Source organism: Ailuropoda melanoleuca, chromosome 15, assembly GCF_002007445.2.
Source record: "Ailuropoda melanoleuca isolate Jingjing chromosome 15, ASM200744v2, whole genome shotgun sequence".
NCBI lineage: Eukaryota > Metazoa > Chordata > Mammalia > Carnivora > Ursidae > Ailuropoda > Ailuropoda melanoleuca.
The window spans coordinates 80,954,361-80,969,500 of record NC_048232.1 but is presented as its reverse complement, the minus strand read 5'-3'; the positions used below and the strand labels follow the sequence as shown (position 1 = coordinate 80,969,500).

At 57.9% G+C, this 15,140-nt stretch overlaps 1 protein-coding gene across 3 annotated transcripts in view; it reads right to left on the bottom strand.

Annotated features, from left to right (window-relative positions):
* Positions 1 to 15,140, bottom strand: part of TRIOBP (TRIO and F-actin binding protein) — a 52,358-nt gene that overhangs the window by 16,278 nt on the left and 20,940 nt on the right. For 2 of the 3 annotated variants that reach the window (XM_034644457.1, XM_034644458.1), the window contains exons 1-2: positions 6,333 to 6,540; positions 1,239 to 1,295 (exon numbers count right to left, since the gene is read on the bottom strand). In XM_034644457.1, coding sequence (XP_034500348.1) covers positions 1,239 to 1,295; positions 6,333 to 6,506 — 231 coding nt within the window. In that variant the 5' untranslated portion in view covers positions 6,507 to 6,540. Of the gene's footprint in view, positions 1 to 1,238; positions 1,296 to 6,332; positions 6,541 to 12,827; positions 12,906 to 15,140 lie in introns of those variants that run through there. The other variant, XM_034644459.1, reaches the window with a different exon arrangement.

The window sequence follows — 15,140 nt, the reverse complement described above, 5'->3', positions numbered from 1 at the left end:
CAGGCCTGGGCCTTCCGAAGGGGCTACTAGGCCGGGAAGAGAAGGAAGCTCTGTGGGCCTGTCCCTTGTCTGTGTACCAAGGGGCTGGGCTGGCTTAACTCCCAGAGCCCTTCCAGCCTGGACATTCCAAAACCCTGCGAAAAAAGATGAGTAGCAGCCAGTTCTGGGTGGGGCTCATCATCTCTGCCCTTCAGAGACCCTGGGTGGGGAGGCTGGGAAGGGTCACTGGCAGGCTGCCAGGCCCTGTGTGAGCCTGGAGCGCAGCCACCAGAGGACCGGCGAGCAGGCAGCAGGAACGGAAGGCTGTGGGCTGGAGGGAATAAAACATGTGGGTAGGAAACACAATGAGATTCCCTTTGGCTCTGGGCCCTCCCCGGCAGGCGGGCTGCACACAGACCCGAGCCACGGGCGCATGCAGGACAGGGGCGGGGAGCCGTCCCCTCCCAGGCTGAGTGGGCAGGAAGCCAGCTCCAGCTCCCAGACTCCATCCAGCCTGGCAGCTGAAAGGGCAGAGCCAGTGAGAGGCCACTGTCCCTCCTGGTTCCAAGGATGGACACGTTAGAGAAAGGGAAGGGTTATTAGCTGAGCTCTGGCAGGGACTCTACCCAGCTCGATCTCTCTGGCCCTGTTGTCCACCCTGGAAAGAATCATCATTACCCATCATGCCCATTCCATAGATGTGGTTCCTGAGGCCAGGGGAAGCCGTGGCTCAACCGGTGGAGCCCCAGGCTAGTGAGACTTCAAAGCCTATGCTCTGAGAGGCCCACTTCTGGGGGGAGGGAGCAGTTCCTGCATGGCTGAATCTTTGGGAATCTGTAATGTCTCAGGACAATTGATCTCTCTGAATCCTTCCACGCCAGACCCTCAGACCCAGCCAGCGTCATCAAGAGGTGAGAGGGCCGAAGGGCTCTTGGTGACACGAGGGGATGGGGTGTAGGGCATGAGGGGCTAGGAGGGCTCTACGCCTGCTGCCCTGTACGCCTACAGATTGTTCTAGCAGGCTGAGATGACCATAGCCTCTGCCTTCCCACCCCCACAGCCCAAGGCCCTCTGCGACTGCACAAGAAATGCCGGCCCTCAGGGTCCCTACTCTGGGCCCCCTCCACTCAGAGGCCAGGCTCTCCAGAAGCCTAGACAAGCCGTGGGAGCAGCTCAGCCTGCTGGGCTGCCCCCAGGGACCTGCTGGGGCACTAAAGGTGCCCAGGCCAACCCCTCCCCTCTCGTTGCAGCCCTCCTACCTCTCCAGGCTCGTCCAAGATCGACATCCATCCCTTCTTGAAGTTGAGCAGATCGGGCTGTGGGAAGATGAAGAGGCAGGTGATTTAGGCCCAGTGGAGAGGTTTAGGCCCAACCAGGGCTGGGGGGGGGGTGTTGCACCCATCCTGGCCCGAGTCCTGTGCGACTGAGGTCCTGGGAAGCCAGGAAAGGGGGGCTGAGGGCCCAGGTAACCCCCAAATCCAGGCAGGCTCCCCAGCCACTGGGGCAGCCTTGGACTCTTTCTCCAACAATCTCTGAGAGCCAAGACGTAGGCAGGGAGGCTGGCACATTCACTGTAGATGTCCAGGCTTCCCTCCCCCAAGCCTCCCTTCTCACCGAAGATTGGGAGAGAGGGGCCAGAAGAACTCTGCCTACAGAGACCCCACAGAGCTCTGAGAACAGCCTGGACCAGCAGGGCTGAGCAAACTGTCCAGTTCCTCTCACAGCTGAGGCCAGGAGGCCCACTAGGAAAACGCCTTAATGCCCCCACATTAAGTGGGGGATGCCCCACTCACTGATCCTCCCGTGTTCTAACCAGCCCTGCCCTTTCTGTGCCTCCTGGAGACCCTAAAAGATGGAGCCAGGCCCAGGCTGGGGTCAGAGAGCCTCTGGTGCTCTCCAGATCTCTGGAAGGGCCGGGAAGACGGCACCTGAGTCCTGGCAAGCCCTACCTGCCAGGTGCTGCTCAGGGGGGCGTGGGCCCGGGGTCTGGGGGCTCCCAGCTTCAGCATGTTCCAGAGAGGCCTGTGAGCTAGGTACTCCCCTCCCCCCGGCCTAGATGAAGCAGCTACTCATCCGGGCATTTTCTCTGGCCATGGCCGTCTGGTGGACTCCAGCCACCAGACCCTCCCAGCCCACTGGCAGACTTCTCTCTCGTCTAAGTCCTGGTCCCCTCAGCAGAGTGTCAGCTTCTGCCCACTGGCAGGGAGGAGAGTGGGGTGGGCCAGGCTGCAGGCAGGGAGGAGGCGGCCACCTGTTGCCATGGCTCTGAGCCCACCTATCGGCACCGGCATCACAGCCTCACCAGGCCAAGGTGTCTGGTTGCGTGGAAGGAGCTGCGGCATGGCTCAGTGGGGTGGGCAGCAGAGAGAGACGGCAGCTGGAAACCAGAGCCACCTGACCTGGCCACCTCCCCTGACCCGCCTTCCTCCCCATTCTCCTCTTCCTCAGGTGGAGGAAGTGGCCTAAGAGGGGCTTGGGCCAGCAGCCTGGACATCCAGAGCCCCAGCTGTGGGGCCAGAGCCCCTGGATCTCAGCAGGCCAGTAGCCCCACCCCTACATGGCAGCCCCTCCTTGCGTACCTGTCTAAGGGAGGGGACCCAGGCTCTGCTCAAGAGCTGGGAAACCCTAGGGCTGTGTTTGCCCTGTCTCTCTCCATTCGTCCTTACCCTGCTCCCCACAAGTGCCAGAGATTACTTAGGGTGGTGCCAAGCTAAGCAAAGACTGGCAGCTACACTCGGGGCCACCAAATCACCTGGGTGACCTCCATTCATACTGGGACCTCCAGGGACCCCAAGGCCTGGCACGCTGTGACTAGGCCTCAGCAGAAACCTGCTGAATAAATACCACTCTCCTGGTCTTAGGGCAGTCTCCACCCCCACCCCCTGGCCCTGAGAAGCCAGGCTATCTGGGATGCCGCAGAGCTGGCATCACTGTGCTGGTCCAGGGGAAAGCTCCTGGGAAGGTACGAGCCGATGACCCAGCCCATCAGACTGGGTCAGGGCGGGGAGATCAGCCATAGGCTTCCAGGGCTGAGCAAGGGCTCCCTAGCTAGAATGACAGGCTGGGACTCCAACGGCTGCCTGGAAAGCAGAGGGCTGGGGGAAGGTAGTGTGGGGAGAGGACATCACATCCCCTTCCTGAGCCCTGGCTGCCTAATGTGGCAAAGGATGGGGGGACAGGTCCTGCCCTCCCCCAAGCTTTGTGAGAGGACTGAATGAGCTACACATGGAGAAGCTTAGAGACCCTCCAGAAGTGGGTACAACACACCGCATGCCATGTCGGTGCCAGACGGCACACTGATCTTGCGGGGAGGAGGCTGCCAATGTGACATTTTTAAATCCGCTGGCAGGGAAGGTCGTGCAGTAACCTGGGAATGCCTGTCCAGGGTCAAAAGGTCTGCTAGCCTATACCTCTCAGGCTGTACCTTCCCACACGGCCCCTCCGGCCCTGGCACCCTTCTTCCACCTGAGGAAGCTCACCCGCCCTTAGTCCCTCCAGGAGGACTGACCAGCTCTCTCCTCCTTTTGGTCATGGCCACGGCCCCAGGTCAGCACTGCCTCCCACCTGCCTGGACCATTGACACGGCCCCCCTCTAAGCACATGCTTGGCAGGCGGACCCCCTCAAAAAGGCCTAGTGTCACAAGTCTGCCTCAAACCTCCAGGGACGGCTCCAGGGGGCTTCAAAACAAGGTCCAGCTGCCTGATGGCACAAAAGCCTTGCGTAGGGAGCCCCATTTTTATATCATCACAACATATGCTCTCTGATCCTCAGCACATCAGGACTCCAGGCCCTCTACACCAGCCCATGTCCTCTGCTTAAATACCAGGCTTCCTCCTCCTCCAGGGACCAGGCAAACCCCTACTCATGCCTTAAGACCAGCTTAATTGCCACCTAGAAGGCTCCTTTCCCAATACACACCACACACCATGCCAGCTGCCCTCCCACACCCTCTGCTGCATTTGTGACTATCTTGAAACCATTCACTTGTCCCTCTCAGGCCAGAGTAGAAGCAACTCACCGTTAGGAACGTGTGCTGTTCACCCTCCAGGACCAAGGGGCTAAGGGAATGTTTGTTGAAAAACAATTTTTTTTTTTTTTAAAGCACCAGGCACTGTTTTAGGCCAGGAAATCAGCTGCGAAGGGAAGATGTGGCCCCTGCCCTGATGGAACTCAGGAAACAGACAGACAATAAACAAGTGGACAGGTATATAATTTGATGCCCGGCAGCGGCTAGGGCAGGAGGCTCCAAGGGCAGGGCTGCACGGGGCTAAGGCTAAAAGAGGTGGAGCAGATCTGAACTCCAGGCCTGGGTTCCCGAAGCCTTTAAGCATTCACCCACTCACGACAACTTTACCACTCGCTCCCTACAGATCTCTGAGCTCAGGGCTGGGGTTCAGGAGAGAGGAAAGGGGTGTGAAGACACAGGAGGGACTCCAGGCTGGGGCGGGCTCAGGCATGAAGGCAGCCACGATGAACCCAGCAAACACTGTCAGTCGTGACCATGAGCCTCCTCTCTGCTCCAAGACCGTTCTTGGCTTCCCAGTGCCCAAAGAAAGCCCAAACTGCTTCTCCTGGCCTTCGAGGCCCTCCTTTCCAGGACCCTTTTCTTTCTTCTCACCTTTCCCCAAACATGACCAGGGTGCGTTGTCTTTACTGTTCCCTCCCCCTAGTCCATTTCCACCTGACGAAGTCCTACAATCACAGGAGGGTGCCTACCTTTGGAAGCCCCCTCCCACCACGGGAATATCCAAGTGCCCCCACGGGCTGCTTGGCACAGCCTCGCCCTTGTTCACCATGCGCCTCCTCAACAGAGGCAACAGTGTACCTTTCTTACCCAGCCGCAGAGAAAAAACTGGGGCAGATCTAGCTACAAATGCTGGCTCTGCCAGGGTCCGACTATGTCACCTGGGGCACGTTACTTCCCTTCTCTACACCTCAGTGTTCTCATCTGTTAGATGGAAAGTTATAATCAATCTTAAAGGATCAACTCTGGTAACGTGAAAGCACCTAGTTCAGGATCTGGCAGGCACCCAGTAGGCAATGCAACCACCCTCACCAGGCCTGGGGGCCGGGGGGCCTGGGGGTGGATGGCTAGGACACTGACTCAGCTCCTCCCCCTACATCCCTCTCTGCTCACTGACCAAAGGGAGGCTGCTGACGACAGGAAGAGCCAGCAGGGAGGTGGCAGGATGTGCGGAGGCCGAGGAAGTCCAAGCAGCGGCTAGGTCATCATGCTCACAGGGGCAGGGGCCCTTAGGGCCAAGCCCCAGCAGCCCAGCACACTTCTTGTCAGGGTCTCCACTAGGTGGGGAAAGGGGACGTGCGCATGCGCAAACACTCCCTGCTCAACTCCATCACCCCACCCCCCCAGGCTGTCAGAGCCTCCCTAAGGTGCTAGCCAGAAACCAAAAGCAGCCCCGCCCCTCCTTTCCAGAACATCAAGGTCAGGGGGCCTGACTGACCTGGAAAGAGGTTACTCCTTCCTTTACGCTCAGGGTAACCTAGGGCAACTCACCACAACCCCCTCCCCATGGCTCAGTTTATCCAACTGTGAAATGGAAATAATGGTGAACTCAGCTGTGGGGCCCAATATGATCATTAAGGCACAGGTATCGATGTGACTTGGGTAGTGTTCATCCCCATGAGAAAGACCAATCTCTGCCATCGTGTCCCCCACCTCACTTGTAGGCTGGCCCCACCCAAGGCCCCAGCGCCACTGTGAGGCGGCAAGCCGGACAGAACACGGCATCGCGCCGCTTCAAAAATCCCAGGACGGGCTCCGGGAAAGGGTGAGACGGGGTGGCCCCTTCTCACCCACCCAACCTCGGGCCCGCGCCCACGCGGGTAGGCAGTCCTCCCAGGACTGGGTCTGCGCGCGACCCATTCGAGCCGGGGAGCGCCTCTCTCCAGCCCCGGGCGAGACCCCAGACCCAGACCAGGCCCATCTTCATTCCTCCCACTGCCCGGGGCCCCGGAGTTCCTACGGGTCTGGCAGTTTGGGAGAATTACCAGGGGGGCTGGAGGGGAGGTGGGAAAGGGCCATCCGAAATTGTCCGTGACTCGTCCCGCAAAAGTTGCGGGTGATGGGGGGAAGGGGCTGCCCAGGACAGGGAGTTCCCATTTTCTCGGGGTCGCCCCGGCTCCTGGCCCCGGAAAGGTGAGGAGGCTGGGGGAAGCTGAGGCCGTCTGGCCGGCCTGTGCCGCCGGGGTCGCCCTGTCTTCCGGCCGAGACCTCCTCTCGCCTCCGGGAAGTGAAGGGGGTGCCCAGGAGGGGAGCGGCTCGGCTCTGGCTCGGGCCGTCGCTTTCCTCCAAGCCTGGGGCGCAGAGGGACTGCCCCGGGGAGGCACTCACCGTCATGGCGGCGCCCCGGGGCGGCGGGAGCAGGAGGCAGGAAGGTGGAAAGGGCTCTCGGGCCGGGCCCAGCAGCGCGGGAATCCCGCCGCCGCCGCCCCTCTCGGCCGCCCGCCGCCGCTCCTCCGGCCCTTCCCTTCCCCGGCGCTGCCCCGGCCCCTTCCATCCGCCCATAAAACTTTTTTTTTTTTTCAAACTTCCTGGGAGGACCCGGGAGGGCCAATGGGCGGCGGGGAAGCCGGGACAAACAGCGGCGGGGGCCGCGGACGGACCAATGGGAGCGCGGGCCGGGCCGGAGGCGGGGCCTGCCGCGACGGGACGGGCGCGCGAGGGCGGTCGGGGCCGGCGGATGGGGGCGGAGGGAGCCGAGGGCCGGGCTCCGGCCGCCTGCGCGTTGGGAGGAAGGAAGGACCCAGCGTGCAGGTGACTCGCTCGGGCCCCGGCGCGGGAGTGCAGGGCAGGGGCAGCCGGGTGTGGCACCCAGTCGCCCTGCTGTGGCTTCCACGAGCCGCCGGACGGAGCGATGGGTCCACTGAGGGCTCGGCGCCTGGGTGTGACGGAGTCGTGGGCAATGCCCCCAGTACTAGCAACTCAGCGGCTGCCACTCGCCAAGCCCCGCTCCTTACCTGTGTAGCCTAATTTCGGCCTCACCACAGACCTGACGGGGAGGTGTCCCTGTCCCCATTTTACTAATGAGAAAACAGAGGCTCGGAGAGGTGAGCCGACTTGCCCAAAGTCACAGTAAGAAGGAGCATTCCCAGTGGCTCAGTGTTCTGTACCCCTAGCATGTAAAATGTGTGTGTACGACAGGCAGGGGTCAGATTATGATGGCCGCTGTCTGCCTGGCACAAGAACGCCGAGCTGCTCTTCTGGCACTGGGGAGGTGTTGGGATTCCACTGAGGAGGTGGGATTCCTAGCACGTAATCTAAGAGCAAAGTGAGTTCTGGAATGGTAGGGCATTCCCCAAATGGCCCCTCCTCACAAGCGGGTCTTTCTCGACTTAAGAACCCCATTTTGGGTTCTTGGATGTAGGCGTACACCCGTTTCTCCCATTCCCAGCACCTGGCAGTTTTTAAGAGGCCTTTCCCCTGCAGGAGCTCATCTGAGCCTTGCAGCAGAGGACGGGCCTTGTGGAATTTGTTGAAGATGCCATGGTAGCTTGTGTGGCATTGTGATTCAAACCCTGTGTTAGCTTAAGCACGGTACTCAGCCTCTCTGGGCCTCAACTTCACCCTCTGTAAAAGGGGATAATGCTCTTATCTCATGATGTTCCTGTAAGGATTAAGTGTTAATTTAAGTAATGCACCTAGAACAACCCATTTATCCCTAGTTAGCTAACGCTGGGGAGGGTGGTGCCGGGGACCTTGGCGTAATTACCGTTTCCATTTTCTGCCATCTCAGTTTGGAGTTCAAAAATTATTGCTGTCATGACTATAATTACTCTCCCCATTTCACAGATAAAGAAAAAGAGGCCCAGGGAGCTGAAGTTCTTTCCCCACATTTCCCACTGGGTGCCTCTCCTCCACCCTGAGGAATGAGGCCAAAACCCAGCCTATCTTCCTTTAGACACTGGCCTTCCTGCTTCCAGGTGCTGAGTTTTCCCACTCTACCCCCGTATCTCACTCAGGCACTTGGTCCTTGGTAGAGTGAGTGAATAAACAGAAGACCTCCCCTGCCCCCGGCACCCTGGCCCAGCGGCCCCTGACAGCACCAGCCTCCTTGGTGCTTTCCTGGCCTCTGGGACTCCTCTTGTCCCTCAAGCCAGCGATCAGATCACTTCCCTGCTCAAAGTTCAACACCTCCCCAGTGCCAGAAGAGCAGCTCGGCGTTCTTGTGCCAGGCAGACAGCGGCCATCATAATCTGACCCCTGCCTGTCGTACACACACATTTTACAGGCTAGGGGTACAGAACACTGAGCCACTGGGGATGCTCAGAATAAGCCAGGTCCTCTGCACCTCAGATGGGACTGCACAGTGTGTTCCCTGCCGGGTCTGGAACACTTCTCTTCCTGTCCTCGGTGCCCCAATACACACATACACTCTCCCTCTCTCTCCCACACCTCCCTCCCCTCTCTCCAAATGTTAGTTTGCCTGGAAAATTCCTTCTCACCCTCTAGGTAGGTCTCAGTTCAATGGAAGCCAAAGTGCCCCCAGCACAGAGAGAGAACCTCCTGGTCCAGGGCTCCCTGCATCTGTACATTCAGCCACTAAAGTGATGACCACACTGTGTTCTTACCAGTTACATGTCAGTGTCCTCACCACACTGAACTTCTTGTGAGCAGAGAGAGAGTGTTTTTGTCTGTATCTTGGAGGCCAGTCCAGGGCCTCAGCCCGCAGTAGGTCCTCAGTAAACCTAGGTCAGATGAATGCATGCACAAACGAAGGAATGACTCCCTTACCACAAAGTGTCCTGGTCAGGACAGAGATGGCACAGACCCGGGGACCCAGGGCCGCCAAACTCCAGGGTTATCCATCTCAAATCGTTACTCTATTAAGGATAACACCATGAGGCTCAGAGAGGGTGATGATGGCCCAAAGCCATACACGTTAGTGACAGAGACAGAACTCAAGCCCAGGCTTCCTGGCTCTTGACCTTGGACAGATTTCACTCTCCAACCCAAGAGATGTTAGAAGCTGCTCTAAGTAACTGTCTGGGAGGCTCCGCCGGCAGGTCCATCCCATAGGTCCTGATTTTCCTCCCTCCCAGATGAGAAAACAGCTGCCAGCTCAGAGCCTTCACGGCCACATCTGTCTAATGGGCAAAATCAGTGGAGATTCTCGGGGCCACAAGCAGGGCTTGGAGATCAGGATGCAGACAGGCGGGAGGGCTCTGCGCTCGGCCTGAGCAGGGTTCAAATCTCAGCTCTGCCCCCTGTGTGACCTAGAACAAGTGGTTTCTCTCCTCCCCGAGCTTCACTTCCTCATTTGTAAAATGGACAGTATGCACCGTACTTAGTATGCCTGGTGGTGAGGATGAAATGCGATAAGGTTCTATGTCACGCATGGAACACAGAGCTGAGCACCAGGGAGATGCCGGTACACGCCTGTTAGCCGCAGAAGCACCGCTACCCCAGAGTCCTTCTGCCCATTTCTCTGCCCTCCTCTCCGCCAGGGACTTACCTGCTTCCTCCTGCCAGACACGCTTCGTGTGGGCGACCTTTAGTTAGTGCGATAAGGTAAATCCCGCCCAGGGCTTGAAGGTACCACCCTCCCCAGATAACCATGTTTGTCCAATCACCCCAGTGCCTTAACCCCCAAAAGCAGCAGAAAGGAAATCATGACATGGCCGGGAAAGGTAGTGTTTGGACGCCGCCCACCCCCCACCATCACACCCCTGTTCATCCTCATCTCCCTGAGCTCTCTCTGCAGCCCTGAGTGTTGTTATAGACTTCTCCCCATTATGCAGATGTAGCCACTGAGGCTTGGGGGTGGTTAGCTGCAGCCATCCTCTCATCCAGGAATGAGGAAAATCAGCAAGAGGCTGGTTCCTCTAAACCCTAGCTGTGCAACGCATGCAAGTCAGCTCACCTCCGCGAGCCTCCATTCTATCTGCAAAATGGGTGTACTGTCCCGAACGTCCCCCGCCTAGTGCTGGACCCAGAGCCAAAGAGAGTACAAGAGTCAGCCTGTCACTAAGAAGAGAGCCCTTGAGCCAGCCAATGGCCCCTGGAGAGGCCAGACCCCCTTGTCTCTGCTGTGAAGGGGGCAGGAGGGAGCGAGTACAGCTGCCTCCCCTCCCTGCCCTTGAGGAAACCCTGAACCAGAGACCTGAGTGTTTACAGCCCTCTCAGGGCAGGGGGGTAGGTTATGTAATGCCAGATGTTTGTGAAACTGGCTCAGGCCCAGGTCTGAGACACACTTTGCAATCCCAGAGCCCCCCCGCAGGCCATCCCTCTCTCCCTACCCCCAGCCTGGTTCCCCTTGGCCCAGCTGCTGATTGGGAGCTCTTAGCCTTGTAAATTATTCAATCCCTGCCTCACCCCAAAAACTGAAAACAGCCTCGGCCCTGTCCTGGAGGTGGGAAATCCCACTCACTTGCAGAGACCACGGGGCCGTTAGGACCATGCTTCTCTCTCTCCTTTCTCATGGGGGAGCCCCAAATCCCCCCCCAGCCCCCACTCTCCCTCCTTTGACTAACGCCAACATCCTCAACGTCCCCTCACCCTCTCTCCCACCCTCATCCCTCCCACCCCACTGGAGCCAGCCTACCCTTTGCCACCTGAGGACCCCCAGAGACAGCAGGAACGGATTGAACAGCGTGGGACGGTCCCCGGGCATCCGCCATGAGGTCACCAGTCGGCCCTTGAGTGGGCTCCCCGCCTTGCCCTCTGCTGGCCTCTTGTCTGCCTGTCAAACAGGGTCCAGTGTTGGCCCCCAGGTCCCTTTTGGTGGGATGGGGGGGTCCCTGACTGCAGTCTTCCCTGCCTGTTCTGCCGTGCCCACCTTAAAGGCCCAGGGTTCGCATCTAGTCTCAGAGAGCTGCCAAGAAAAGAGCTTGTTAACTCATTCACACTATGGGGTGTTGGGCTGATAGGGCTCCCAGGGCTCAGCACCTTTGGAGACGTGCATTTCACCACCCTGAAATCAAACCACAGGCGGCCAGTGGTGGCGGGGAGGGGGCGGCGTGCAGCCCCCAAATGTGTGTTCAGCCTGCATTGTGTGTTAGGTTCCGGTGTTAAAGAATTGAGAGATTAACATATAACCTCATATTTCCAGTTTCTCTTGAACCACCCACAGATGTGGAAACTCTGGGTCCGTCCTCCCCATGGCAACAACCGTCTGGCACCAACAGGTCACACAAGTGCCCCCATCTGCCTTACTCTCCCCGTTTTATGAAAGGAATGGCTCACGGAGTTCTACAGCCACGCCAGGAGGAGCCTCCAAATGTGCCCCCTCTGCAGTCATCCTTGGTGGGGAGACAGGCCCCGGCAGAGCAGAGGCATTTGCCCAAAGTCCCTTAGCAGCTTACTCGCAGAGAGGTAAGACAGAGTCCAGGTGTCCCTACTCTTCAGAATCCAGAGATCATCTGGCAGTGGGACATAAAGCATCAAAGCACCGGCCCAGGAAGGCTTTGGGGGAAGGACTGCTCCCTACCTTGCCACGGCATTCCCCCAGCACGGACCTGGCCACGGGACCAGGAACTCCATGCACTCCAATTTACTTCTGGCCCACACCCAGGCATGCAGAAGGTGCTGGCTAAATGTACGTGAGTGAATGAATGAGTGAATGAATGAGCGAACGAGACAGTCATTAGCTCTGTCCAATCCAGGTTGCCTGGGGCTGGATTGAGAGGTTTCCATGTTGGTGGCGATTAGAGAGGGACCCCTACATGGCTATATCTTTTTTGTTCACTTAACTCTGGCCCCAGGAAGTATGAAGAAATAACCCAGAAAGAGGAAGAGCAAAGTTGCCAGAGCCCCTGTGAGAGCTGGAAGCGCCTTTAGTGACCTGTCCTCTGTCCCCTCCCATGTCATAGACGGGAAGACTGGCCACCAAGCAATGAGAATCCTGATGCCACTGTGCGAGGCCACGCAGGGAATCAGGACAGAGCCAGGAAGCAATGTCCAGGTGGCAGAGGGACTGCGGGAGGGGGGTCCCGAGCCCCAGGTTCTAGCTGGAGGTCAGCCGCTGCCTAGCCGTGGGACCTGGGATGACTTGTTTCCCCATGTGCACAGTGAAAGGCAGAATCCCCTCACCCCCACTCTGAGTAGCGGCAGGGCCAGACTGGGGGTTCCAGGCTGCCAGACAGATGCATCCCCCCCACCACCAATTGGCTTCTCAGGCGGCAGCAGGGAAACAGCAGAACGGGAGCAGGATGAGGAAAGCACAGCCCCGAGCAGCCTGTCTCCTCCCTGCCTCCCGCTGCCCCAGGCTGTCAGCTCTGACCTCACCTCTCTGGAGGCCCAGGGTGATGAGAACAGTCTGTTTGGCAGGTTGCGGGGAGGGGCGGGGCGCAGCGCTGCGCTCCAGCTGCAGCCAGGCCTCCCAGCAGCCTCACTGGGTCCCACCCCCTGCACACATCTCTCCTGCCCCGGACCCTGGAGACCATCCAGGCTCAGCAGACGGCAGCACCTCCTCGGCCCTCTTCAGTGGTTCTCTGGCTCCAGCTCTTGGAATCCCTACCCCTTCCCCACGCCTGGCCAGCCCTCCAGAACCAGAAGGGCCTTGCCTTCAGACACCATCGGGGTCCAACTGCCATTTGCCCAGAAAAGGGGAGTGACTTTTCAGGGCATCCTGGCAAGTCAAAAACAGAGCCGTGGGCTTCTGACCCTGGGCTCATTTACCTGCTCAGGTCCCCAAGCCAGAAGGTGGCTCTGCTGTCCAGCTCCTCTGGAGCCCCCTTCTCGAGGCCCTCCCGTGCACACAGATGACCCCATGGCAGAGCCAACCCTGGTCTGGATGACCCTAGAGCTCATCAGAGGACCTCAGCCCACCTCCCACCTGATTTCCCTTCCCTTTACCTCCCTATATGCCCACACCCGTGACCCAACTACCGAGTCGGCCTGCTTCTGGTCAGTCAGTGAGTCTTGGCCTTTGCTTGGTTCTGACTCCTCAGGCTCCTCTGATTGGAACTAGAGATAAGAAAGAACACATCTTAGCCCAGGTTATTCCCAGGTTCCATTCATGCATCCACCTTCTTACCATCCATTCATTATCCATCCATCCAACATCCATCTAGCATCCAACATCAATAGATCCATGTATTATCCATCTAACCAACCAATGTCTCCCCTATATTATCCACTCACTAACCTATTCAACATCCATTATCCCACTCATACATCCATCCTCTACCCATCATCTATCCATCCATCCTACAGCCATGAAGCCTTTCTCAACCCGTCCAACATCCATCCATCCATCATCCATCCATCCAACATCCATCTATCCAACATCCATCCATCCAACATCCATCCATCCAACATCCGTCCATCCAACATCCATCCATCCAACATCCATCCATCCAACATCCATCCATCCAACATCCATCCATCCATCATCCATCTACTCATCCAACATTCACTCACCACCCATCATCCATATTCCACATTTACCCTTCCACACACCATCCATCCGTCCATATTCTACTCATCCATCCATCAGTTCATCACCTTATATGTCATCTAAGCAACATCATCTATCCAACACCCGTTATCTGTTCCACCATCACCCCTCTAACTTTCCACCCAACATCTTCTTATCATTTATCATGTTTACCTATTTATCTGTCCATCACCCATTTATACATCCATTGTCCATCATTCATCCATCATCTACCCACTGACCCACCCATCCTCCATTTGTTTCTTGCATGCATTCAAGCATTCATGGATTCACTGATCAATCATCCATCGGACTGAGCTCCTCCTTTGTGTCATGTCCTGGGCCAGGGGCCAGAAGTGCAGAGATAAAGTAGGTGCAGCTCCCGCCCCCAGGGAGCTCCTCTTTCTTATGGGGCAAATGACAACTGAGTGTGGCCAGATGGAGGGTAGCAGAACCACCCAGCCTAGAAGGGAAACATGACCAACCTAGGGGTGGGGTTAGTATTCAGGGAAGGTATCTCAGAACAGGGCACCTGGTTGAAGACTTGAATGATGAATAAGTGTTTGGTGAGTGAAGAGGGGAGGGAAGAGCATCCTAAGCAATGGGAAAGGCACATGCAAAGGTAGGGAGATTCGCCCATGGAGCTCTGCAGCCAGCTCTGCAAAGTAGAGAGCAAATTGAAGTGGCAGGAAGGCCAGGGGGAAGCCGTGCCAAGGATTTGCATAGCGGGTGACCCACTGGCGCCCCCACAACCTGGTAAATGCCTCTGCGGTGTCATTCGTGAAATGCCCTGAAGCTCCTGGTGCTCTTGCCCCTCCCTGGCGCCCATGGCTAACTTTCCAGGGACTCTGGACTGTCACCACGGACTAAGTGCAGGTGAAGAATCTTTCTGGTAGACCAGGCCAGGCGGCCGTGTCCCAGCATCCACTGGGACCTAGCACCCCTCCTCCCTGAGCTGCCTGTGGTCCATCTGTCTCCCTGACAAGCCTTTTATGTGGCGCTCCAAATTCCCCAATCCCCCTTTGGCGAGGAGGGCAGGACCACACTGGTTCACCCCTGCATCTCTGGTGTCTGTGCACTGAGTCGATTGGAGAGTAAGTAGTAAGAGCCTCAGGGAAATACAGGGGAAGGGGCTCCCCAGTCCGCCCTGGGCTCGACATGGCAGTTAAAACTTTTAAGCTGGGGCTTTGGAGTTGAAGCTTTGATCTGATTTCTCACAACTTACGCTTGTGTGACCCCCGGCAAATGCCAACGAGGCTGAGCCTTCCATCAGGCTAAGGCATGCATGGCAAACCAAGTACAGCGTAAACGCTCCCCTGTGGTCTAGGAGGGAGACGGCATTGGGCTGGACATCAAAGAAGTGAGGGCATTTGGATGAACGAGCCGGAGTCTCCATGTCACCCCAACGGAGTCTATGAGGGAAGCAGCCGGTCCCATTTTGCAGGGCAAGAGAGGCTGCGGGCCCCGAAGCACATGCCGCGTTCCCGGTGGGCTGAGGCCAGCTTGCCCCTCTCTAGCCTCCAGGACCCTCCCCAGCCACCATCTTGAGGTAGAGGCTCCAAGCAACACCCGAGGACCCCTGACTCCATGACCGTGGTCCTGGGCGAAGGAGGCCGGAAAGAGACCTGGTGAGCTCCTCCTCCGTGCCAGGCCCTGGGCCTACCTTGCCCACGGTCCCTCCTTTAAACAGCCTGGCTTAGCAGCCCACTCAACCCAACGGAACCTGTTGCAACCTCTTCTCTGTGCCTAAGGGGAGCTGGAGG